Genomic DNA, 23,100 nt, shown 5'->3' with positions numbered 1-23,100 from the left:
TAAATATCTAGCTTTGAAACTCGTAAAGAGAGAAATACTGGTTGAACTGTTTTTTTTTAAAGAAAAAAAATAAGGAGTGGGACATGTGTCATAAAAATAGTGCAGGTCTTATTCTCACTTAATATATAGTGTAAACCAAACAATAAAAGAAACTTATTTTGTTACCAAATATTTTAAAATGGTGTTCAAAATTTGACAACGTCCAGAGATATATGATTAACTGTCATAAAACCACAACAATTTGAAAATACTATTATCATGGTTCAAATTACTCAACCACAATTACTCAAGCCAAAATAATATTTCTTTATTTATGATTTACACAATAAATTAAATTTATATATTTAATAAATAAAATATAATTAATTTAATTAACGAACGACATAAATAAATATAGTACCAAACTACAATCAATAAAAGAAATTCATTTTGTTACCTAAACTTTCAAAAGGGTATTCAAAATTTGGTAGCATCCAAAGATCTATAATTGACTGATATATCGGTGGTAAATCACAATCTGGTAAAGAAAAATGCCAAAAATAGAATAAGCAAAAACAAGATAGAAATAGAAAGAGATTAAGATAAATGGGTAGATATGGTAAGAAACATTTGAGACAAAGTGAGAGAGAGTGTGTGGAGAGAGAGGGAAAGAAGGAGACGGGGAGAGATTTAAGAAGATATAAAGAAATAGATAATTTAAGAAGAGATTGGGAGAGATTCAAAGAGAGAGGGATGAGTGAGAGGGGAGAAAAAAATGAGATAAAAAAAAAATACGATCGATATCATTTAATTTAAAGAGAGAGGTAGTTGGAGAGAATTAAGGAGGTGGTAACCTTTGGCTTTGAAACTTGTAAAAAGAGAAATACAAGTCGAATTGGTTTTTTGAAAGAGAAAATATATGGAGTGAAACACGTGTCATAAAAGTAGTGCAGGTCTCTTTTTAGCTTAATATATAATAGATAGATAGATATAATATAGAAAAATTACAAAAAAACACCCATGATCACATTTTTTATGCAATTTACCGCCAACCTAACTTTTTCACCCACTTTTTATCCCAAAACAAATGTTCTATACAAATACCCCCAAAGGAAAAAGTTCAGTTTTTTTAAAACGAAAATGCCCTTCACGTACACAAAAATCATTTTGGCCAAATTTGACATTGACTTTTGGGCCCAGTAGCACATTGCTGGAGCAACCATTAGATTGTCGGAGGGGACAAGTGCCTTGCCCTAAGATAACTACCGCACCGAAACTAAGTACTGTTGGACCGCCTCTTACATAGTGCCTAAGCCTTGGAATCCAATAACAACTATTGTCGGAATGCCTTTTTAACTATCGGATCGCCCTTTGCAATTGCCAGACCATACTTTACACAATGTCGGAGCCCTCAGATACATCGGATCGTATTTTACACAATGCCGGAGCCCTCAAGTACGCCTAGAGTCGTATGTTCAAAACAGACAATGCCTACCCTGCTTAACGAAAGGTAATCCGTGCCTAACGAAGGGTAATCTGACAAAGCAATGCTAGAGAATAGAGGCCCACGCCTATAAAGCCCAAGGGGCTGAAACTCTACGCACCAGATCGTGTCACTTAATGACAATTCATAAGCGTAATAACACGCTCCGTACGCTGCGGACCACACTTTACATAGTGCCAAAGCCCTATTACCTAACTGCCGTATTTTACACAGTACCAAAGCCTTATTACCTGACTGTCGCATTTTATACAGTGCCAAAGCCCTATCGCTTGACTGCCGTATTTTACACAGTACCAACTGTCACTTGACTGCCGTATTTTACACAGTACCAAAGCCCTATTACCTGACTGCTGCATTTTATACAGTGCCAAAGCCCTATTGCTTGACTGCCGCATTTTACACAATGCCAAAACCCTTCTGCCGTACGTCACTTCCAGTGCCGGATCCCATGGCGTGGTAAGGTAAAAGGAAGGGAAGGTCGCTTAGATATTTTTTTATTTTTTTATTTTTATTTTGGTTGGAAGTATTTTGCATAAAAAGTGTATTTTGGAAAAAAAAAAAGTGAGAAAAATAAAAATAAATAAATAATTAATTAAATAGGCATAGAAAGTTTGGTTCTCGGATTTTTTATTTTTTATTTTGTAATTTAGCTATAAAATGTAGTAGATAGATTGCTATATTTTTTATTTTTTAGATTTTAAAAAAAATGCTAGACAGATCTCAAGCAACGATTCTGCATGGAGAAATCCACCACGGCATGTGCACATTGAGTTTCAAATGGTTTTTCGACCGGTTATCTTCCTCACAGGAAAAGCAACAAGAACCAGCGAGGCTGGCTTGTGGGTATTTCGTATCTGTAAATCATAGACTCCACCTAACGTGATGCGTAGTGGGGAGTGGCAAAAGCGACTGAAAATGGCCCTTCAACCCACCCAACATCTCTCTCTTATCATCGCCATCATCACATTTTGTCATGGGAATATCGTCTCTCTTTCATTCAATACTTTCCCAATCTTGGCACCCCAAAAATCGAAGCCCTTCCTTTCCTTTCACTGGAAGCGGCCTCACTATCTTCATGGAGTTTCCTTGCTTCTGCAATTTTCCATGAACATTTCAGTATGCAGAGTCCAATCTTCACGGCAAGTAACTGTGAGGCGATATATTGGGAATGGTGAATTGGGATTCTTGGGTATCAATATCATTGAATTCGGTTTGGGTTTGATGAGTTGTGGATATTGAAATGATAGATTGGGTTTTGGGTTTCATGGAATATGGCCTTTGAAATAATGGATTGGGTTTTTAGCTTTAATGGGTTACTGGTTTTTTGAATTTCAACGGAATCACAGAGAAACAGTACATTCTATGGAAATTGTTTGAGTTGGCGTGATCTGTAATCGAATTAGGTGTTTTATTTGATTCTCGACGAGGAATTTGGTTATTGAGGCTTGTTAATTATGCCTTTTCGATTAGTATCGGCGTGGAACAAACGGAGAAGAAGCAGATCCCATGACCAGAATGATCCTTGTGAGAGATTTTGTTTCCTTTCTATCATGATTGTTTCATCTTTTTCTCTCTTAATCATTTTGAATTACATTCTTTTTCTCTTAATATCATGTTAAAATTTTGAGAATTCCTTTATTCTTACAAAGTGTTTCTTTTTAAGGGGTTTACAAACCTGTTGAGCATTGGCAGCTTGAGAATCAAGTACCCGCTGTTAAGCGGAAGCTTGTGCCATTGGTTTTCACCTACAAGGAAATGGATGAAGCCACATGTTCCTTCAGTGAGGGAAATCTGCTTGGAAAAGGAGGATTCGGTCGTGTCTATAAAGGAATCCTCAAGTCTGGTCAGGTATGTTGAGTCCCTGAAATAAGATCGCTCATGATGGATATAAGTTGAAAAAGAAACATGAAATAGTATATGATTTCTAGTTAACCGCAAAAACCATATGTGTGAGTTACCCCGATATTAAGGTACTGACCATGAATGGAGATTAGAATTACAGTATATTAACGATATTGATAGTTATTGGGGCCAATTTTCCATGTGCCTCAAGACCTTTGTTGCATAAGCCATTTTTTTTAGGGATCAAGTACATTCTTGATATAGCATAATTTTATGCTGTTTAACACTTGGTTACAGTTGTTGTTATGTCATTATTGTGTGTTGTATATTGTTCTGCAGTTGCTTGTATGTACATGGGTGTTTTAGGAGTAGTTGAGTTATTATCGTTGTTATGACCAATGATGTGAGAACCGGACTGGACCGGCCAGTTCAACCGGTGAACGGGTGCCAAAACCCATCCGGTTAAAGTCAATGAACTGTGGAGGAGCTTGAACCGGTAAACGATATTGATAGTTATTGGGCCAATTTTCCATGTGCCTCAAGATCTTTGTTGCATAAGCCATTTTTTTTAGGGATCAAGTACATTCTTGATATAGCATAATTTTATGCTGTTTAACACTTGGTTACAGTTGTTGCTATGTCATTATTGTGTGTTGTATATTGTTCTGCAGTTGCTTGTAATTTACATGGGTGTTTTAGGAGTAGTTTGAGTTATTATCGTTGTTATTACCAATGATGTGAGAACCGGACTGGACCGGCCAGTTCAACTGGTGAACAGGTGCCAAAACCCATCCGGTTAAAGTCAATGAACCGTGGAGGAGCTTCAACCGGTAAACTGGTTGGTCCAATATCCAGACCACCAGCCGGTTCACCGGTTATGCATTGAACCAGCCGGTCCAATTTGGTCCAAATGGCTTTAGTGATCCTACCAAGGCATGACTTGAACCCTGGACAACTTGAGAAGTATAGCATCACACTACCATCACGAGCATTGGACTTTATTGCACAATTTTGATGCTCTTTATCTATAGGGCGTGGTTTGTATAGGGCCGAGGCTCTAAATAATCAAAGTAAAGCGCACCTTCAAATATTGTCGAAAGATGCTTTTTCAATATTGGGAATCTTTTTGATGGCCTGAAAATTTAATTTCATCTCTAATTATAAAATTTCAAACTTCAAAAGTAGTATAGATCGAATCTATGAACACTTGAAAATCTTGAAAATTGATGATCCGAAAGTCATTACAAGATGCACTATTTCTAAGACTTGAAATTCATTTTTTCTCATGTCCATATATCTTGAGGTCGAGTTGATCAATTTGAGGATCTTTGGGCTTCAAAACAACCTCTTTTAGTGGATTTTTGAGATGCACCCTAAATTGATTGTTTAGAGCCTCGCCCTTAAATAAACTTTTCTCCTTATATATATTATTTATGTAAAACAAAGAAACTCACATGGGACTTGACCAAAGAAACTCACAAGGGACTTGAACAAAGAGAACCGAAAATATAAAAAAGAAGAAGAAGAAAGACTATCAATAAACACCCTTGTTTGTTTAGTTCAATTTGAAATGGTTCCTCCATTGAACTATATTTGAATATATTGATGTTCATTATGTACTCTTTCTAAGTTGATTTTCTTAGCAAACACACCTTCAATTCTGTGCCGTTCATTACAGGGAAGGTTTTAGGCATAAGCAGTTTATATTACCAAGGAAAGATACTAGATTTAGGCACATGTAGGGGAACTATTTCCATCTTTAGACATATATAACACTCTGAAGATGTTCATTTACAGTTAGACCCCTTTTGTTTAATGTAATGCTTGTGGGCTAGGCAAGCATGCAGGACTCCCTTACTGATGGAATTTTTACTAGGGACTTGAAGTCCCTGTACAAAGTTGTGCCTCTCTAGGCTGTTTAACTACACTTAGTGGGCCAGTTCATAAGACCAACAATCATACACTCGGGAGTATTTACAGCCTTGACCAACCTTGGGTAGGACGCAAAGCTGGTGCGGCATGGGGCACAAACATGATTCCTAAGTATGTTAGCATCTTTTATTTATTTATTTGTATTTTGAAACATACTAAGATATTTTTATATTTTTTTGTGGAATAGTTTCTCGTGCCATTAAAATCCTAAAATGTTTTAAACTTTGTTAACTTATAATGTAAAATATGCATGTTTAGTGTTCTGTGATTGCAGAACTCGGAGGTATCAATTGGATCAATTTCTTTTCCATGCACTCTGTAGTGTTTTTTACTCCATCAATTTCGAATGTGAAAAGCATGAGCCTATGCCTTGAAGATGGGTTCAACATTTAAATTATGACTTTGGGATAATGATTTAACTGCTATTTATTTTTATATGTTTTCTTGAAGGTTGTTGCAGTAAAGAAAATGGATCTACCATCATTTAGGGAGGCTGATGGTGAAAGGGAGTTTCGTGTAGAAGTTGACATCTTAAGTAGGCTAGATCATCCAAATCTGGTGGCCCTAATTGGGTATTGTGCAGATGGAAAGCATCGCTTTTTGGTTTATGAGTTTATGCAAAATGGGAACTTACAATCACATTTGAATGGTTGGTGTTCAAGCCTTCCCCTGCAAAGTAAATACAGTATAGATTGATCAGTGATATATTCGTCTTTTCCTCCTCAAAATCTTATGAGAAAATGAAATAACCTTATTACAGGAATTACTGAGACTAAGATGGACTGGCCTCTAAGGCTCAAGATTGCATTGGGTGCCGCCAGAGGCCTTGCCTATCTCCACTCGAGCACAACAATTGGCATTCCCATCATCCATAGAGATTTCAAATCAACCAACATTCTTCTAGATGTGAACTTTGAGGCTAAGGTATTTAATGCCTTACTGTGGCTACTATTAAGAAATTTGTAATAAGAACTTTGAAAATCTAATTGAGTGAATTCTATGTCATAGATTTTGTTCATGATTTACTGTTTCTTTGGTTCTCAGATCTCAGATTTTGGCCTTGCCAAGCTCATCCCTGAAGGCCAGGAAGTGTATGTGACTAGTAGGGTGCTAGGTACATTTGGATATTTTGATCCGGAGTATACAGCGGTATTAGTAACTTTTCTTTCTTGATTTTTTAATTGTTGTGATTGATTGCTATTTTAATTCTTGTATTGTCTTGAAATGCTGAAAATGCAGAAAAGCAAACAATTGGTTGCCACAAGTTATAACTTGATGCAATCTGCCACGAATTATACTTGAAATGTTGATTTCAGTGCTTGAATCAAGTGGAAACTTGTAACATGCCTATCTGATAATAAACAAATATTTGAATTGGTCTGCTTTTTCAGCATCTTTCACAAAATACGGGCACTGGTTGTTAATTCAAAACTGATCCTATTCAAAACCAATCTCCTTATTCTCATTACTGTAAATAATTTGGATATTATTGAAGCATTTAAACCTCTCCAAGGATCAACCAAGCGTGATATGATCCTCTTAAGTTCCCATTATTACTTGAAAATATCTTGCAATGTGTTTTTAAATGTATAGAGGGAGGTCATATTCTATACTGGTTTCAGTTGATTTGGTCTCTTTTACAACTTTCTTGCTTTATTCTGATCGTGGTTCAGTAGTGTGGTTATCGTCTAAACCAGTTTCTATTGATTCTATATGTTAATGGGTTTAATGTTGTTATAGTTTGAAGGAAGTAAACTAGTTCTGCCTGTCCATCCCAGTATCTTCTATACCTCATGTGCGTTACTTAGGTTGGAGTAAGCAAGTTCTAGACGCACAAAGCATCCTCTCTTTTATTCTCATGGAGAGTTTGGCTCTGTCTTGTCCCCTGTGGTTCTCTGTTGCATTTCTTATGTTGGTCTTATGTATAAGCCCAAGCCCTTAACCTATATTATTTACAAGGAAGAGGCTGATGGCTGAGGGTCTAACTGGCAGTTTACAGTAACTCCAAACAACTTCCACCTAAGAAGGATGCTTTGATGGTTTAGTGGATGTGTGAGCCTCATGCATACTCTTTATGCTGTTTATGGGATAGCATGTGCTACTATCTACTATTTAGTAGTCTAAGGCAGTGATTAAAAAATAGGTGACTTGGGCTCGGAATCTCTTTACTTGCTGGGAATCGGCTGGTCTCTGGTTGTGGAGAACTCCAAACCAGGGACTCGCCCCCTTCGAACGAACCTATCTAGTTCAGTGCAGTGAACCGGTTGGTTCTACAGTCCGACTCAGGTGATTCCCAAGTCTCAAGCAGTTCTCATTGGAATCTCTGAGTTCCACTGATTTAGGAGTTTTTTATCCACCAAAAAGCTGGGGCTTATATCTTTCATTTGGGTGCAAATTAGGGATTGAGTTAGGGTTTGAATCTGAAGAGAATTTGTAAGTGATGAGTCATATCATAGTCATTCTTTGGGGTTTGATAAGACTTCATAGGCATTGTTGAGCTCTTGAAAATGAGCAGTTACTACCTCTTTTGATACAAAAGATCAGAGGAGCTTATTGGCTTGGGGTGGATTTGCAGAGTTAAGCGTATGTAAGCAAAGCAAATTTCTCCTTGAGAGCTGGTTCAGCTCACACTGAGGACCTCATATGAGCACCTCTTTTTTGTCATGTGATGGATTCATGCTCTCTCTCTCTCTCTCTCTCTCTCTCTCTCTCTCTCTCTCTCTCTCTCTCAAGTCATCAGTCTCAGGTGGGAGAGGGTTTATCTTTGTCTAGCCTATTTTCAATCAAAGCTTCTCTTCCCTCGATCCCCTCTCTCCGTGGCGGTGGTTAAAAGACCTTATTTTTTTATAACAGCTAATCCTACAATTCAAACAACTTTTAACCTTCATATGATGTGCACAATAACTTCCACATAAAAAAATATAGGAATTACTTGAGGCCTATAAAGTTGGAGAAAAGTTTCATGCTAAGCACTCATTCGCAAGCAATAGGCACCGACCTATGTGCGACACATACATGCAAAACAGCCTATATTACGTGCGTATTGGAGTTCAATGTTATCAAAACCTGACTCGACTTGTACGTTGAGATGCAATTTGAATTGGGTCCTGGCCTATCTTATCCAATTGAATGATGGGAATTGCTTAAATGCCGGCTAGAGCTGTCCTTGGGTAGTCTGACCAGCTTGAGTGCCTATTCTCTTGGTCAGTGGCACAGCTGTCGAGCTCAAGTTTTTATTGAGAGGAGATGGTCACAACTAACTATTTAGTCCAGTTTTTAAGGCCCCAAATTTTTTGTGTGCCTTTTAAGTTTAAAATACAGATGCTGCACACCCTAGAAGTCTATGACTAGGAGAAACTGTACTATAATATAGCCATGTAAGTACCAAGTGCAGAGTGATTGTGGTATTTATAGATGCCAGGAGACTTAGTTTGGCTTCACGCAGCCATGTGGTGAACTATGTTATTCACTGTCCTTATTTATCTTCCTTTTCTGATCTCTAAAGTTTACTTTTATAAAAAAAATATCCAACTTGACATTGGTTAAGAGTGATTATGACCTCTTTGTAACAATGGTAAATAGCCTCATGGTATACAAATCCTCACAATAGAAAAGTATACAAAGAGACTATTTACTATTAGTACAAGGAGGTCACAATCAACTTTGTCTTTTAGATTCTAAATCAGGTGGTTTAAGTGTGTCATTTACTAGACTTAAAGTTTTAAAAAAAAAAATCTCTAACTTTATGACACCCCAAGCCATCCAATTTAACTATTAATGGCTAAGAGTGACTGTGATCGCCTTGTAACAATAGTAAATAGACTCATGGTATGCAATCCCTACTTTTATATCATAAAAAAACATGAAAAACTGGATTGGACACTTTTATGGGATTCTATATCCAGGTTGTTTCTGAATTCTGATAATATTGATTATTGCCTAGTAATCACTTGTACCTTGATAATCTTAACTGCTGACTGTTTGGTTATTGTGTTAGTAGATTGGATACAGATTTTAATTAGTTACCACTGGGAAATATTGCACTCTTATTTGAAGGGACCTGCATCTCTTGTTTCTTCTTTGGTGTAGACAGGAAAACTCACTCTACAAAGTGATGTATATGCCTTCGGGGTGGTACTCTTGGAGCTTTTAACTGGTCGAAGAGCTGTTGACATGAACCAGGGACAGACTGATCAGAATCTCGTATTACTGGCAAGCCTCTCTCTCTCTCTCTCTCTCTCTCTCTCTCTCTCTCTCTGTGATCACTGATTGGTATTTAGGTACTGATCGGTTGAGAAACACTGATCATTTTTCTCCAGGTGAGGCATATGCTCAATGACCGAAAAAGGCTACGTAAAGTGATCGATCCTAACATAAACAAAAACACCTTCACACTGGAGTCTATTGCGATGTTTGCAAACCTAGCATCTCGATGTGTCCGTATAGAGAGCAGCGAGAGGCCTACCATGTTGGAATGCGTGAGAGAATTGCAGCTCATACTTCTAGCAAATGCCAAAGCCATTGGCAAGCAAACTGCTCTCTGAGTTCTCCCAGATATTGTAGAAGTTCAAATTCAACCTGTACCAAGTTAATCTATCTTAATTATACCCTTCAGCTGTTTAGCTAAGAACATAAATTCAGGTGTATATCACCAAAGAAACCATGGATCTTGTGCTATAGATCTGTAGAAGTAAGAAGACATCATGGGTTGGCCATTTGAGTGAAAAGGCCAAACCCCAATGATTTAATACCATTTCTCCCAAAAGAGGGAAAATAAAGGAGAAAGCTGGCCTCCCTATGAAAGGCCTTGGAAATTTTGCATGGTGGGGATGCCCATTTCCTTGGAGCACTTGGGTATACCTGAAGGTATGAATAACGTTTTAAGTAAATAATATTATATGGTCTTTCTGGAGAAAAATGTGCATTTACTCACTATGGTGAAATACTAGTTAGAAGTATCTTTATGCCCTTGGCGAGAAAAGATACGGGAACTTATGGTCTCATTGAGGGTATGACCTTTAATAGAGCGTAATGGCGGATCAGGATTCGTGGCCAACTCCAATTAGTTGGGAGAAGGTTTCGACGATGACGATGAAATATTGTGAATATTGCCTAAACTAAGCATTCAACCTAGATAAGGAAATTTTGTACTTTATATTTGCTTGAAGAATAAATATCTTAGGAATGAATAGAGGTCATTAGTTGAAATTTGGATAGCATAAAAGTGCTCAAAAAATAATGTATTGACTAAAATTAGTGGAAGCTCACAAGCCTAGCTTCAACAGGTTATGTTCATTCAATAGAATTCCAAACAAACAAATGCTTTTGGGTGAAAAATTTCAAAAAACAATAGGGAATTCTTAAAAGAAACCTCAACACGACCTCTATTTATAGACTATTTGGATGTCTTAATCGTGTAGGCGTAACATGTCTCTCTAATATTATAATTTTGTTATGACTTTATTTTTGAAATGGCAGCTTAAGCCCTATAATGATGAGAGCTTCTTCATTACTTATGACCCATGAACTAGGTTGAAAACCACATCTAAGCATTGTGCATAATCGGCTTGCATCAGTCTCCCCTGATTAGAGAGAACTCGCCCTTGAGTTTAAAGCGCCTGTGAACTTCTTCTATGCTTTTTCATCAGTTATTATCAACTATTAAATCCACAAAATCTCTTACACATCTTTTAATTGGATCAAATACTGGCTATAAGAATTACTGGCAGTAGTGGCACGAATATCAAGAACCTTCTGGTTCTTCTGACCAACCTTCTTCTGCATTTGCACTTTACATTCAGTGATCTCTGCATCCACAGGATCTCCATGACATTCCTATAGATAAGATGGTATTTAAGATATGAGAGATCACATACCCCTCTGGATGCTCAAACTTGTATGCACTACTATCAATCTTCTGGCGCATACGACATGGGCTAATCTTTTGTATTTGAGCTTATGGAGTTTATCACCACGAAAGCGCTCCACCATCACCAAACCACCTTCATTAGACTCTTTTTCTCGCCCATATTGATCAACATCTACCTCGTAGTTGTCGTAACTTTCTTGAAGCTTTTGCAATACCTGCTTATGAACCTCATGAACGTGCTGGGCTAAGGCTTCTGCATATCGCAAGCTTGCTCTTTCTCAGATAGAGAAACCAAATGTAGCATCATTTTTTTCTATTGTCCACACTATTTGGAAAAGGCAAGTTATTGATTGATTTATTGTTCTACTATAGGCAAATTCAGCTTGTGGCAGAATCTGATCCTACTGTGAAGGCTTGTCTCCTGCAAGGCACCGCAATCGATTATCTGGACTTCCATTACAGCCTCAGTATGACCATGAATCCGAGTGTGATATGCATTGTTGTACTGGAGTCGAGTTCCAAATTTCTTCCATAGGGTTCGTCAAAAGTTACTCACAAACCCTATATCCTAATCACAAATAATGGTCTTAAGAACTCCATGAAGCTGATCCACCTCCTTGAACATATCAGCTACATGTGGGGCATCAAGACTATTCTTGCAAGGAATAAAATGTATCTACTTTGAAAAACCTTCCACAAAAAAGGTAGAATCCCAGCCTCTAGCAATGCGAGGAAGTCTACTACAAAATCCATATTCTCTCTATAAAATTTTAAATTACTTTCTCTCTCTAAAACTTGAAAGTTGATATAATTTCTCTCACTAAAAAAGTTGAGATAGTCTCTTACTCTAAAACTTTTCAGTAGTTTTTCTCTCTAAAATTTGATATAGGTTATCTTTTTAAAACTTAAAATTTGAAGTAGTTTCTCTAATTTGTCGGGATGATTTGGCATAATTAATTGTATTTAATAAAGTGGACAGCTAAATATTTAAAATTTAAGGTAGTTTCTCTCTCTAATTTGTCAAGATGTTTGGTAGAATTATTTGTGTTTAATAAAGTGAGCAGCTCTAGTGCGTGAAAATGGTATTATGATGAGTTGTATTATATTGTATTACCTCTTTGATGTTTATACAAAGTTATGTGTTGGATAACCCAATTTTTTTCGTGTATCCATGTTTTCACCCTCTTACGAAAAATATGATTATGTATCAAAAAAAAGTTGCCATGTTTTTACGCAAGATACGTAGATATACAAAACATGGCTTTGTACTTCTATCCATCCATTTATTCTCTCTCTCTCTCTCTCTCAACACGCAGTCACTTCTAATCGGAAGTAATATTGCATTGATTTACACAACATTAACCTTATATCAACTTCCAATCCAAGGAAACATTGGATTATTTTGTAGAATACTACAGTTGCTCGTGGAAGCGATTATAATCACCAGGCACTTCATTTACACTTATCTTGAATCTACAAATCAAGAATATTATATTTGAACGAGAGGAGGGAGGGAACTGCAGGACATACAGGCAGAACAAGAGTCGAACATTCCAGCTCGTACCTTCTATTCTGCAAACACTGTGCTTGTATCAAAATAGAGTCACCATATGTGTGATGGGTTTCATGGATCACAGTCCATATCAGAAGAACTTGAGAAACGGGAAAATGAGCTAGAGCGATCTGAATATACCAAGATTCTTGGGAGGAGAAAGCTTCTTGTACATCAAATATTTACGCCTCTGAAGGCTCAGTAGTGTCAGAATATTATCCGTTTCTACTACATTATAATTGGCCTTCTTATACATATTGAGAGCAGGAGTATCAATCATCCTGCAGTGCAAGTATATTTCATTCAGTCCAATCTGAGGCACCAATTCCTCAGATGCCTTCAGAAGATGCCAACCGATACCTCTCCTGCAAAAGACAAATAAACTTTCTAAGCTCCTATATTTGGAGTAAAAACATGAAGTCAATACTGCCTCTCTGAAACTAGGATCCCATTCTCTGTTTGAAAAATGAAATGTCAATAATACCAATGAAAATTATTATCGCAAGAAAAATAGATGCACAGAAGAAACATAAAAGCAGTCCGTCTCATAAAACCCTGTGAAGCTAAGAACTGTTGATGGGTATTAGAACTGAAAGCTAAAATGGCCCATGAAACTCATGTGTTTCACCAATATTTTTGCGTCCAAAATATAAAGGAAAAATATAATATTTGTAGAGATAATCAGGCTTTGGGTTTCAAGTAATAGATGGAAGATGCACATAACATTGAACTAGTGCTAGAGATATAAGGTGCATCTATTTTCAGGTGAAAGTCGGGGCCATTATTGGGTACACAAGTGGTCACCCTCAATTATAATCATTGTTGTTAGTCGAGATGAACTAAGATGGCATAGCAAAATAACATGACCTAAGGAAAACCCTCCACATGAAAGGATCATAAACTCCAAGGGCCTGATTGGACAGATAAACAATTCCAACAACAAAGGGAGCTATTCATAAATGGAGAAAAATCTTCTCTCTCTGCAGGGTCATGGGCACCCTGGCAGCATTTTTTGGATGAACAGGGTTGCAGAAGTCTGTTACCCATGAATATAGGAATGGAGTAAGCATTGCCCTTGTCCACTCCTAAATGGTAGGAGGAAAATACGGCCCAGTTCCAAACAGTACATAAGAGACTTTAATTGGAAGCAATACGGCAAAAAATAATTTGGATTGAAGCTGCTAGATCTACTCAAGGTGGTGTTCTATATCTAAGAACTGCATCCTTAATCTTATATCAATTTTTAAGGACAAAAACTAAGTCGTTTAGAAGCAGTTTGGTTACGTGGAAATCTATTACGTGACCATACATTACAAGGAAATATGACATTTACACTGTTTGGGTACAGTAAGGAAATAGAAAGACATTAAGCAACATTACCCAAGATTTCTCCAAAAATCACCAAATCCATTACGTGCGGTGGGTGAAAAAACTATTAAGATGAGGGGTAATCTTGAGGTTGACGGGTAATCTTTGGAAATCTCGCGTGTCTCTCTGCCCTATCCCCACTTAAAACACATTTCTTTCTCTGTATTCTATAATTATTAAGGTAAGTAGAAAAGGAAAGTAGCGATATGTTTGTATTCTATAATTATTAAGGTAAGTAGAAAAGGAAAATAGCGATATGAAAAGGGGAATCTAAATTGACTTGAATAGGTATACGAGGACAATTTTGCAATCATAATAACAAATTTCTACATCCATCTATCCCCAATTTGAGTTGTAGCACTCATCTACCTCTAATATATCCCCAATTTGAGTTGTAGCCCTCATCTACCTCTAATATAAAAACAAAATTTTTTAATAATTGATTTGAACACCTTGACGAGGGACAATTTTCTACTGCAATCATGATAAAAAAAATTTGTACTTCCCTCTATCCCCAATTTGGGTTGTAACCCGCCATCAGCTCTCGTATAAAAACAAAAATAATAATTGGTAATCGATGAGAAATTACACAACACAATCATAATAAAAAATTTCACACAACATAATCCTCATAAGAGACTAGTAAAAGCTAAATTGAAATAAGATACCTCTTAGTCTCCTCCAATGCTTCAAAAATATTTTATACTACATTATCAAACCTTCTAGTTTACTAATCAAACTTCTTCCTATTTTTTAACCTGTACCATAAAGATTTTGATTTTGGTATCATAAATTTATTGCTTATTTGAAATTATATATACAGAGACATTTGAAAGACTTTTATAAAAAATAAATAAAAATAAGGTTTATCACAATAAAATCATGTTGTTCCAATCATATTATTCCAATGAATTATCATGTTGAAACCAAAGTCATGTTAGCCAAACATAGCCATATTTTCATATTTGGATGGTAATGCATTTATCATATTTCTTCCAGACATAGCCAAACAGTAGCAACGTATTTCCCAAGTTGCATCTAAATACTACCCAAACAGTGACAATCCATTTGCAGGTAATGTATTACGCAGTAATGTGTTACGCTTGTAATATAGTTTACAGACAATATATTTCCATATATCCAAACGGCCCTTATTGTTAAAGAACAAAGGCAGTCTACGTACTGTTAAATGCTCCATTTAATTAAAAAACCAAAAAAAACAAAAAAGGCAGTCAATGTACGGTTAAAGGTTCCATTAATAAAAGGAAAAAGTTTAAATAAAGTAATCAACCTTATACTATAGAAGTAAGGCACCCCAAAATCTCACTAGGAAAGATGCCGAAAAACCCTCCATTTGATCATCTCGACTTGAAATATATGGGTGTGAAAAAAAAAAAAGATTTCAAATCCTAAAAATAGTGTATCTTGTAATGTATTATCTAAACTGTCCATTTTCAAGATTTTCAAGTGTTCGCAGATCTGCTAGATCTACACTATTTTTTAAGCTTTCAATACCATAATTAGAGATGAAAATAGAATTTCAGACCACCACAGGGATTTCTAGCACTAAACAGCATCTTTCGGCAGCATTTGGAGGTATGCCTTACTTTGATTGTTTAAAGAGCCAACCTTATACAAACCTCACCTTGGCAAAATTGTTGATTCAAAGGAAAATATAGAAGGGACCGCAAAATGGATCAATTATGCTTTTGAAGGGAATTCCTCCTGAGTCCTAAAATTCAGAAAGTTTTAGATGGAAATGAGCATAGGGCATATTTCCAAAGATCAAGTAACTAGGTTCTTCATAGTAGCCAGGAACTATCAGAATCAGATGCAAAGTTGTATCTTAGTATGGTTACAAGGAGCTCTCAATTTGTCTTTTTTTTTTTTTACCAGTAATGGGAAGTTGTCCATTGTATATACTTTGTCTAAACCAAATGTAAACAAATCAGAAGTTAGTTAACTGTGTCGCAAGATAAAAGTGAAAAATTAAGTGAACGAGTACAAAAGAGAAAAGTTTTGGTAAAGAAAACTTAAAAATACAGTTAAAAAATTCATACTTACAAAATGAATTTCCATTTTGCACCTCAATGTTTGAAAGAACAGACAAAAGAAGATCGCAGGCTGCAGGCCACCTTATCAAAGGGGCATAATACTCATAATTAACACCAGAAATCATACACATATTTGAGCCATTTTCTATTAGATCAAGGCATTTTGGCTATTTTAAGAAAGAGATGAAACTTCTAAGCATAACAAAGATTCATTCTCGAAGTATTGAACACTAATTAAAAAGAGTAAGTACTCAAGACTAAATAAATTATGAAGATAACATAAGAGATGCTGCAGGAGTAATGAAGATAACATAACTGATAAGGAAATTAGAAGACTTCAGTACTCAAGGTTCAATACTTACGGGAAAATTGTTTCATGCGGGCTGGACCACATTTCTACATATGTGGTCCAGAAAGCGTAAAGCATCCATCTTAAAGATGGATGCAAGAAGGTGTTCCATCTAAAAACAATAGAAACTAACGGTCCAAATGTTTTCTTATTAGAATTATTATTTCTAGTTTTTAAAATTTATTTATTTATTCATATTCATGAACTCTATGTTAGAGATTACATGTCCTTAAAAATTAAGTCTTAAAATTCATCTCAAAAATAGGTCTATTAAGGGGCCCGCATTTCTACCTATGCGGGCTTGGCCGCATACAAAAACCGGGTCCATACTTATAAGCTTCAAAAATTGTACACATGAGAAAGACAGCTAAGACCTTATTAGCCTCTATGTAAATGTGAAGCAGATACAGAAATAATTTGTACAAGTTCCATGAAGCCCTGAGTAATTGTTAAAGGAGTGATAGTCCACAATCAAAATTCTTGGCTTGTCCTTGAAAAGCAATATAAACTTGCAAGAAATGCTTGAGCCCCATTCGACAACTACAGTAAAACATCTCAGCACCACTCTTTTATCTTCCATTTTGGCTCAAATCTTAGGTACATAAGCGATTATTATAAGCAATATGTCGTCAGCCCCCATGCTTCAGTCCAACCTAGTCTCTCCAAATAATGAACACTAAATGATACATCTTCATATGAAAACCCAATAAGGATTTCTTTTACGTGGGAACAAAAGTGAGATACCATTTGCAGGAGCAGTCACCAGGTGATGAGCAACAATTTGAATAAAAACCATCTCATCCTCAGAGGGAGAAGCTTAATTGAAAGATGAATTCTATTTCAGGGAATCTGAAGTGAGATAAGAATGGTGACAGTTTTTCATATGTAAATATTTGTATATTTCAGAAAGAGTACGAGCAGCAGTAAGTTTAGCGGATAGTAGCCAGTTGCATTCTAAAAAAAGGAACAGGTGTCTTGAGGGATTTTCATCCACAGCTATTCCATTTGAACAAGAGGAGAGAGAGGTGAAGAAACAATTATTGGAAAAGAGACACAATGTGGAAGCATGCAGGGTTAGATTGTGTAACCTGCATCAGCTGCCTGAAAATGTGTTGCACAGAGAGAGAGAGAGAGAGAGAGAGAGAGATGGTTCACTTGATCTGACAAGAACCCGACAATTATAGGGTGTTGTGCAGGGGCTAGTGTGACAAATGAGTGCTAAATATTTTTTATTTATGGTCCTGCATACTCGGAGAAAGATTAATGATGGAAAATAGATATTTTGGGTAGTAAAATAAGTGCATAGCTGTCATATAGAAAGCGGATGACAAAAACATTAGAAGTTTTGTACACCAGTAGCATTTTTGTAAAAACCATTTTATTAGTGACAAGATCATAGTTTTCCCTTATCTAAAATTCTTTCTTCACCACAAAGTGAATCACCTTAAGAATCCCATGTACATGGTTATGCATGGGAAAGAACACCCCAGTATACTGAAGACCTAGATTGTCTAATTGGTGGGTGTGTGAGCAGAGACCAACCAATGAGCAAGCCCTTGGGTATGTAAATACATGTCAGGTTACCAATGTTTGACCCAAAAGCTATCCAGACTCTAAAAGAGCTAACAAGAAAAGTATGTAGTGAGGTCATGATATGTAGGATCTTCAGTGGATAGAAAGGATCAAACAAGAATATCAATGGCTTGGCCCACATATTCTCCAAACTTGCCAGGCAAAAGTCAGGTAGTGCTTAGGGAAGCCGCACAAATAGGTAAAGCTGCCAAGTGTTTTGATAACATTTCACTAAACCTCGATGTCTCTTGGACCCGGTTTGGTTTTCTAACAATCCTAATGTCAGTTTCTTATAATTCAAACCAATATTTTGCAGTCCATGCTTCTCAGAAATTTAAATACTTAACAAATAGTAAGTGATTTTTACCAAAAATTTTGTTATCAATTTACCAATTTCTTAGAAAACAGCTTAGAAAATATCATCTACAGCTTTTGATGAATGCTGAAGCCTCTTTGTCCATCCAACTTTTAGGAAAATTTATTACTTTTGGATAGAATTTGATATTTCAGCTGAAATCCACCCAATTTTTTTATTTTTTTCATGGACAATTAAGTCTAAATTCAAGCCAAACTTTTAGTTCTGGTCCCCAGCTAAAACAAAACTCATCTCCTAATATTAAAAGCATCAGATGAATACTAGACAACTAACCATAGATAGCCTGAACTTAGAATACATGGCCTTTCATAGCTGAAAACCAGTGCTGCTCCTGGATAGGACGATTCAGTGATAATTAGTGTTTCTACACTAGATAGAAAGCTTGTGGTTGAAGACTCTCAGTCAATTACTATTAGATAGGAAGTCCTATTTCATGTCTGTGGTCGCTTTGAGGGTGAACGATAAGGATGGATTGAATGCTTCAACATTATCAAAGATCAACCTTGACACACAGAGCAGCCATTAAGATGATATGAGGTTGTGGGAAAGGCTGAACAAATTGCTTATTTCTGCTGTCCTCAAAAAGGAAGCATCACCTTAAAGAGAGTGGAGTCGGTAGGGCCTAAGGATATAATGTGAAAATGGGAGATCCATTTTAACACATAACAGGAATTCTCAATTTTCTATATTCAATCATTTATAAGGGGAGTTAGCAGCATACGTTCATTTTACTCAAAGTGACGAGCTCAAGAAGAATTGTGAAACACTTCAGGTTGAGGTAGATATTCAGAGGCAATTATTCAAACTAAACAATCATTGTCCTTCTCACTGTCATATATTCAAGAAGCATTCAACGAGTTGTACTCCAATCAAGAAATATGAGCCTTTCATGCAGTATTTTTTCTTCAATAACTTACCGTATACACTTACCCAAAAAAATATTTACCCTATTCCCCCAATGCCAAACTTTCTTGTGTGACACCCTCTTCATTTGTCCATGAATCATTGGAGCAGCCATTCCCATGTTTACACATCTGAAAGGTTTCCTTATTTCTCCCACCAAAAAAAAGACCAAGCGAAAAGCATAGCTCCACCATCCACAATGTTTTCATAATTCATGAATTATAAGAATCTCATTACAGATGAGAAGAAAAAGGACTTACCCAAGAAAACCAGAAAAACTTTCTTATTTCATCTTCAACACATTGCATGGGAGTACATCCATGCACTACATTAAAACCAATTTAGGAATCATACCTTAGATAAGAGTAAGAAATGCTCAACTAGGTAAAATTTATATCCCAAACAATTTTGAACAGGCAAACAGGAAAACTATCTAACAGAGCAACCAGTAGTCCATTTCTTTAATAAACGCCATAAAATGCAATAAACATCACAAAATCCTATGTTCTCAATAAGACCACTAACATTTTATAATTCGGAAAAAAATCAGATAGTCATCAAGAACAAAATTATACAGGTGAAAGAGTTTACAACAGCAAGTAGCCAAACACGAAACCAACAAAAATTTTCACCCAAATTGATATAAGAAACCCACCACGCACTACAACAAAGGAACAAGAAAAAAGAAAAGAAAAGCAAAAAGATTCAGGAAAAGGAAAATCTGAATATCCATTCCAGAAAAGACCACTATGATCATTATTATAATACCGAAAACGACAAAAGACATTAATATTCTTAAAATCAGAAAAAGAAACTACTACTCGTTCTTTTCTTTTATTTTGCTTTTCTTTCTGTTTTTTAATAGAGACAACAGTTGAATAAAGTCGGTGAATAGGCTGCCACCAAACCTATGGTCCATCAACTCACCTCCGGACTTGTTTCTTGACCGACATATTGCAGAGATAGGGCGAATTCATAGGTGGGTTCGGTGTTGGGGGGATAGCATTGGCCCCTCGAGCATTGAACGAGATCTCAACAGTGCCTGCAAGCTCCAATTCACCACCCTCCTCACTATAAAACCCCACAAGAGTCGCAGCATGAGGGAGAACTGCTCTCCTCTCCATCAAATGCTGTCTCACTAACACTCTCAACAATGGCACATAACGAAAGGGTGACCACATTGTCTCTGCAAATGAGTCAGCAAGCAATTCAACAGTCATTTCCATCTCTCTGGCATCCATGACCCTCACCTGCAAAATCCCATGATCAAATTCATGGATATATAGAAAATCCTCCAATAACTGCAGGCTTTTCAGGTCCATTTCATCAAGAAAACCACCAGCCCTCTTGAGTTCGAGGATATCAGGAGCTGGGTTTTTTACAGAAGTGGGATTTGAAGGTGAATATTGAGAATTCAGGTCAGACGAAGAAGAGGAATACGGAAAATCAGAAGATTCAGGAGTTGGGTTGTTGAGAGAAGTTTGAATTGCAGATGAACATTGAGGATTTGGATCAGAATAACAAGAGGAATCAGAAAAATCAGATGATTCAGGAGTTGGGTTGTTAAGAGAAGCTTGAATGGAAGGTGAACATAGGGGATTTGGGTCAGAAAATGAAGAAGAGGACTCGCAAGAATCAAAATCTGAAAAAGAGGACTCAGAAGAATCAAAATCAGAACAAGAAGAGCAAGAAAGGGTGGTTAAAGATTGGCTGAACTCTGAAGTTGCAGGGAAGGAGTGAGAAGATGGGTTGTGGGAGTGGAGAAGAAAGTGAGCAATCTTTGGAGGAGAGAGAAGAGAGAGATGAATGAGGGAAGGAGAAGAACATTTGGGGGAGTGAGATGGACAGAAATGGAGATACACTGACTCAAAGGGACGACAGCAGCTTGCGGCCATGCTTCTAAATCCAAAATGAAACAGTGGCCCACTCTGTTCAGTAAGAGGGAAATACGAAGTGTGATAAAGAAGATTTGCCCACCTGCGTATGGTGGGCCGTCTCAGTTAGATTCTTCGTCACGGTAGTTAGATTCGTATAGGATCCAACACATGAAATATCCGGTTTTCCAGTAACCCCACTATATTTGACCCTTTTTCGTTTGTTAGATGGGCCTAACGGTTCAAACCAAAAGGGCCAAAACCAGTGTATTAATAGCAAAAGGAAAAGGGCACGGTTTGTGTAAGGCTGACACTCTAAACAATCAAAGTGAAGCGCACCTTCAAATAAGTGCCAAGAAATAAGGTTTCAATAGTGTAAATCTTTGTGGTAGCTTTAAAATATATTTTTATATCTAATGATAAATTTTAAAGCTTCAAGAATAATGTACATCAAGCCATTCTATAAAAATTTTAAAATCTTGAAAATTGACAGGCAAAAAATACGTTAAAAGATGCATTATTTCCGGTGATGTGGTTTGATAGGGCTCTTCATCAAAATAAGTAAAACTTCACCTTATAATTCATCAAAAATTATAATTCAAGCATTGGAAAAGCTTTACATCGATCATCTTAGCTTGAACATAGTAGTTGTGAAAAAGGATAGGACTTTCAACTCTAAAAATTGTATATAAAAAATTATCTAGACTGTCTATTTCACTCTAAAAATAAATGTTCATAGACCTGCAAGTTCCGCATTATTTTTTGAGTTTCAAATTATTATTGGTGTTGTAAATTGATTTAGATCTATTATGGAGATTTTTGTTGCCGAAAGTACTTTCTAGATGTGGATTTGAGGTGAGGCTTTATTTTGTTTTTATAATGCCTAAGGCTTATAAAAACTTCATCCTTTTTTTACTTCAATTTTACTTTTAGAATTTTCACAAGCATTTAAAGAATCATAATCTACAAAGAGCTCAATGTACGGTTGACAAAAACTAAGGTAAAATCAGTACAAAAAAGAAAACATATGGACGTCCATTCATTGTAAATCCAAGTAGATCAACCATGAACTCAGAACCTCAAATACCCAAAAAGAATCACAGAACTAGCCATCACTCTTAAAGTTCAACCAGCTAAGTGATCTCCATCACTATTCTTCCCCCTCTTAATATGCTGAAAAATAACTTCTTTAGTCAACATCAGATGGAGAACCTCATCCGGTACGCCATGGAGCCTTGTAAGGATCTACATTTCTTAAGTTTCTTTAAATAATGATTTTCCTAGTCAACGTCAGCAGGAGAATCTCATCTATTATTGTATGCCTTTTTCACGGAGTGTTACGAAGATCTAAGCACCAATAATGACATTTGCAAAGTCTCCTTCAATAATTATTTTGATATGTGTGTCTTTCGGGCTAACGGCCCCTATCCTTAGCGATATCATCTCTACCTCATTTAATCTGCAAGGAGAAAAGCGCTACGAGCAAGAAAAGTACCTTTGCCAGAATCGTCTCTAAGCAAACCCCTTACAGTCCAAGCCCATCTCCTCCATCGAGCTACCATCACATTTTAATTTTAGGAGTGTTAGAAAACTCGACCTTAGAAAGAACCTAGCCATGAGCCAAGTCCGGCTAACTGCCCCTAATTAGGTTAGTCCCATCCGGGCTCAAAAAGGTTTAAAAATTAAATAAAAAATAAAAAAATCACAAGAAATATAAAAATATATTTTTAAAATATAATTAAACGTAATACATCCAAATGAGATAAAAGAAGTAGTGAAAAAAATAGATTTTACAAAATCAATTCGTCCCCAAGGCTATTTTAGCAATAATAAAAAAAGAAGGGATTTTTTTTAAAAAAAAGTACTTATGGCCAAAATACTTCTCAATCTTCAAACAATAAAAGACATTAAAAACCCAATTACAAA

At 36.3% G+C, this 23,100-nt stretch overlaps 2 protein-coding genes across 5 annotated transcripts; one reads left to right on the top strand and one right to left on the bottom strand.

The window, feature by feature from the left end:
- The first annotated feature begins 1,919 nt into the window (after positions 1–1,919).
- LOC18427591 (Protein kinase superfamily protein) lies at positions 1,920–10,175 on the top strand. 4 transcript variants are annotated; one of them, XR_016042967.1, is made up of 7 exons: positions 1,920–3,007; positions 3,147–3,331; positions 5,708–5,906; positions 6,018–6,181; positions 6,302–6,406; positions 9,351–9,469; positions 9,577–10,175. XR_016042967.1 is itself a non-coding variant. In XM_088849919.1 (7 exons), exons 1-7 carry the CDS (start codon positions 2,938–2,940, stop codon positions 9,799–9,801), a joined length of 1,071 nt encoding a protein of 356 aa, XP_088706045.1. In that variant the 5' UTR covers positions 1,920–2,937; the 3' UTR covers positions 9,802–10,175. The 4 variants fall into 4 exon arrangements, 2 of the variants coding, with proteins under 2 accessions (XP_088706045.1, XP_088706044.1); XM_088849919.1 differs by having other exon boundaries at positions 9,347–9,469; XR_016042966.1 differs by having other exon boundaries at positions 2,120–3,007; positions 5,708–5,933.
- Positions 10,176–12,449: 2,274 nt separating this feature from the next.
- Positions 12,450–21,356, bottom strand: LOC18427592 (Acyl-CoA N-acyltransferases (NAT) superfamily protein). Its single transcript, XM_011622600.3, has 2 exons — positions 20,228–21,356; positions 12,450–13,043 (listed from the first exon to the last, which is right to left on the bottom strand). Exons 1-2 carry the CDS (start codon positions 21,193–21,195, stop codon positions 12,800–12,802), a joined length of 1,212 nt encoding a protein of 403 aa, XP_011620902.1. The 5' UTR covers positions 21,196–21,356; the 3' UTR covers positions 12,450–12,799.
- Positions 21,357–23,100: the final 1,744 nt, after the last annotated feature.

This window comes from Amborella trichopoda, chromosome 10, assembly GCF_054954075.1.
Source record: "Amborella trichopoda isolate Santa Cruz 75 chromosome 10, AtrichopodaSantaCruz75HAP2 v2.0, whole genome shotgun sequence".
In the NCBI taxonomy this organism is placed as follows: Eukaryota; Viridiplantae; Streptophyta; class Magnoliopsida; order Amborellales; family Amborellaceae; genus Amborella; species Amborella trichopoda.
This window is presented reverse-complemented; position numbering and strand designations above follow the sequence as displayed.

Excerpts from the sequence above, each read along its gene's own strand:
- LOC18427592 (XM_011622600.3), bottom strand. The coding sequence starts at position 21,195 with ATGGCCGCAAGCTGCTGTCGTCCCTTTGAGTCAGTGTATCTCCATTTC. Across the intron at positions 13,044-20,227 it reads GTCAAGAAACAAGTCCGGAG|GAGAGGTATCGGTTGGCATC; the intron begins GTGAGTTGATGG and ends TGTCTTTTGCAG.
- LOC18427591 (XM_088849918.1), top strand. The coding sequence starts at position 2,938 with ATGCCTTTTCGATTAGTATCGGCGTGGAACAAACGGAGAAGAAGCAGA. Across the intron at positions 3,008-3,146 it reads CCATGACCAGAATGATCCTT|GGGTTTACAAACCTGTTGAG; the intron begins GTGAGAGATTTT and ends TTTCTTTTTAAG. Across the intron at positions 5,934-6,017 it reads TTCAAGCCTTCCCCTGCAAA|GAATTACTGAGACTAAGATG; the intron begins GTAAATACAGTA and ends ACCTTATTACAG.